Here is a 3,702-nt window from a genome sequence, read left to right on the forward strand (position 1 = left end):
CTTAAAATAATTTTTTTATATAAAATTATAATTTTTATATTTAAAAATTTATTTTAAGAATTAACAAGAAAATCATTCCAAAGGAAATCTAACATCAGCTGCATAAGAGGAAAAAAAAAACATCAATCAAATAGTAATTATAAAAGGAATTCAAAGCATCTCTCTTGCCACTAGCCATTTAAATTGCCTGAGTAGAAGACAGAGAAGGCCATCATTTTCTACTGAAACAAACAATTCATCTTGATTGTCTTATTGAATTTAATGACCGACCACCTGTCACATCATACCAGTCTCACACTACTCAACATGACCACTTAAGCAGAAATAAGCATAGCAAAAGCATTTATAGCAAATATGCTAACTATAGCCAATATTCCATTACATAAACGCCCATCATATAACAATAATCATCTCCCCGCTTTTCCAAACAGATCTAAAAGTTCATTTGATCAGGATCTAGTAGTACTGCATTAAATCAGATGAAGAAGCCATGATGGGCAGCTGGTTCATGGACAAAAAGCTCCATGGGTTGAAGAAAGGTTCAGAACTCATCAGCTGGTTAATGGATTCTGCGTTCATGCAGTGGAGGATTTCAGTGAGGGAATTAAGTCTGGAGGTGAGCTCCATGGCCTGCGTTCTGAGAACGCAGTTCTCGGCCTCTACAACATGATAGTGCTGTGTGCGGAGGTTCAGAGTGGTGAGGATATGGCCGTTGTCCTTCTTCAGTTGGCTCACCTGAGCCATTTGGTCGTCCAGATGCTTCTGCTTCCTCATCCTTGACCTCCTTGCTGATTCTCGATTGGAGATCATTCTCTTCCTCTTCTTCTGTTCCATCAAAGCCTGAAGATTCTCTTCAGATCCAGAATTCGTTAGCAGAATAGATGAACCAGAAGATGTTGTTGTTCCGGTGCTGCTGGAAGCCATTAAAAAATGGTTTCCTTGCTTGATTAATTATCTAGTACTGATTCTTCAATTTTATGATCAGGAGAACACTAAAACTGAGTTTTTTATAGGAATAGGAAAAAAAAAGATACAAACTTTATATAAGTTTAGGGTTTACAGGGCCCTGATCTGATGCTCGGAGAGGAGAAACAAGCTCATGAAAACACATAGAACCAGTAGAGAAACACAACTGAAAAAGATTGCACCAGATGGGTCCTGCGTCGCAGGGTGGAGTTTATCATAAAACCAGAGAGCAGGATTTCACTTACGATAGTCCACATCAATCAGAAACATTTAAAAGTAAGAGCCGATGCATACGAACTAGAGAAACTTATAAGATTAGAAGAGCAAGATCCAATCTTGCTCAACAAAATAAGAATTCAAGCTAACACAAACTGAAAAATCGAAGGACTTTCTTCCCAAAGGACCTTGAGAACCAGACCAGACCAGTCTCACTAGTTCTATACCAAAGCCTTAAGAAGCTTAAAGAAAGAAAGCGAAAGAGGAGCAGCAAGGAAAGCTTAGCAAGGAAGGAGAGGAGAGGGGGAAGAGGAAGTTGGGCAGGAGAGGAGGGTGCAATTTATAGAACAAAATGAAGAAAAAGGGGCAGGGAAAAATAAAATGCATGAAAATAAAAGAAAAGGAAGAGCTATTTGAGTGGTGGAGATTGGAATCTACAGTGTGGGTAGTAGTTGAGTAGTGATCATTCTGGCATGTGGGCTTCATGGAGATGGGCGCCTTTTACTTGAAAGAGTAGGAGCCACAGCTGCTGCTGAGACACCCAAGATTTAGCTGAATCTGTGGGTGAGAGACACTGAGAAAGCATCTTCATTGCCACTTTTTTTCTCATTAGTCATTATTTAGATCTTGAAAAGCTAATATGCATGTAATTTTTTTTTATTTTATATATAATATCTAATTTTTATTCTTTAGAAAATTAGTACTTAATTATTTTTATATAATTTTATATTAGAGATCCAAAAAAAATAAGCCCAGCCAAGCAAGTGCAATATTGATGCTTGAGCTTGTTTATTATGAGCTTATTCAAGCTCGATTCGAGTTCAATTAAAAAAAAAAAAATTTTGTGTGTTCAAATTTGATTTGTTTGAAATGATCTTTGATTTGTGATCAATTCATGTTTGATTCGTTCTATGTTTATAGTGTTTTAAATAAATGAGTTTTATTGAGCTATTTATAAACTTTAATTTATAGATATCAATTAGCATAACGAGCAAGCAATATGGAGCATAGTTATAAATAATTACCATAGAGATTGTTCGCAAACATATCTGGCGAGTGATTTTGAGCTATTCTTTCACGAACATATCTAGTGAGTATTTTCGAGATATTAAACGAGCCTATTCACAAACAAATAAGCTAAGAAATTTTGTTCATAAACAATTTAAACAAATAATCGAGCAAACATAAATAAATTCCTTTTGTTTACGAAAAAAATCATTCTAATAAAAGAGTATATCATTAAAAATAAAATTATTATTTTTAAATAAAATAAAAACCACTTACTATAACAAAACTAAAATTATATGAAAATATATCAAATAATGATTTATGCTAATTTTAAAAAAAATGTATTTCGTTTCAAACATTCTTATTTATAAACCATTTTGTTCACCACCTCTGCATGTATCGACATGAAACAAGCTTGTTCACGTGCTTCAAATAATTTTATTCACGAACATAAACAAGTCCAGCATATAGCTATTCAAGCTTGTTTATTTAACGTTTTCAATCTTGACCCGATAACATATTAGGTCAAATTGGAGTTGGCCTGCTAACCTGAAATTTAACATACATACTATTCATGTTAGGATTAAATGAATTATATTGATAAAAAAAATTTATATACATAATTATAATTCTTATTTTTGCCACTTTCATTCAGTTAAAAAACTTTCATAGCTCCACATTGACTGTTTAACTCTTTGTGTTTGAATGTTCATAGTTTAATGAAAAAAAAAAAACTAAATTACAAGAACCTCACAATTAATCAATAAATTATCAATATTTCCTCTGATTTCTTTCAATCAAAACCTTAACAAGCTCATTGCAAGTAGCAAATTGACAGCATTGTTTAGCATCATAAACAAGGTTAGTTGCCTGTCAGCACCATAGCAGAATTCTAATACTCTCAAATATTTTTAGATTACATTGACTGCTCTTTTGTTGACTTGCTCTAATCTTCTGCAACTTGAAAGATATCTTCTCCTGCATTCATGGCCCAGATAATATATTAAAGTCCTGTGGCCATAAATTTCTGTATAAACAACTTCTGCACCACATACATTTTTTAATAAATTCTCATTTTATTTTCTGGGATAATGAATCAAGCATCCACGGATGTTTAGGGTGGTTGGTTCCCGGGTTCGAATCCATTGTACAACAGCCTCACCTCTTCAGTGAGGCAAAGCAAGGGTGGTCCGATGCCAGTGGGTGGCCTCGTTAGGTTCCGTCGAGGGATTAGTTATGCCGGAAAGCACTCTCTTTAGAGTGGCAGCAGGTAGATACCCTCATTCTAGAAAAAAAAAACATAAAAACTAGAACCCAATATCTCTTAATTTGTTAGTAGTCAAAGCTCCCGATCAACAAATCAAGATGAGTTGCGTAACATAAGATAACTTCGTTCTTTGATTATGAGACAGACAGAAAATATTTAAGGTAGAAAGTCAGTCCACCTGCTACTTAAATGGAGATAGCAAGAACTGATAATCTCACCACTTGCTATCATAATGCAGAGAGCAC

At 34.4% G+C, this 3,702-nt stretch overlaps 1 protein-coding gene across 1 annotated transcript; it reads right to left on the reverse strand.

The window, feature by feature from the left end:
* Positions 1-214: 214 nt before the first annotated feature.
* Positions 215-1,462, reverse strand: LOC110115573 (bZIP transcription factor 11-like). Its single transcript, XM_020848837.2, has one exon. It carries the CDS (start codon positions 922-924, stop codon positions 457-459), a length of 468 nt encoding a protein of 155 aa, XP_020704496.1. The 5' UTR covers positions 925-1,462; the 3' UTR covers positions 215-456.
* Between the last annotated feature and the right edge of the window lie 2,240 nt (positions 1,463-3,702).

Source organism: Dendrobium catenatum, unplaced genomic scaffold, assembly GCF_001605985.2.
Source record: "Dendrobium catenatum unplaced genomic scaffold, ASM160598v2 fragScaff_scaffold_1693, whole genome shotgun sequence".
Lineage (NCBI taxonomy): Eukaryota > Viridiplantae > Streptophyta > Magnoliopsida > Asparagales > Orchidaceae > Dendrobium > Dendrobium catenatum.

What these genes read in the sequence shown, in the direction of transcription:
- LOC110115573 (XM_020848837.2), bottom strand. Translation starts at nt 924, where the DNA reads ATGGCTTCCAGCAGCACCGGAACAACAACATCTTCTGGTTCATCTATT.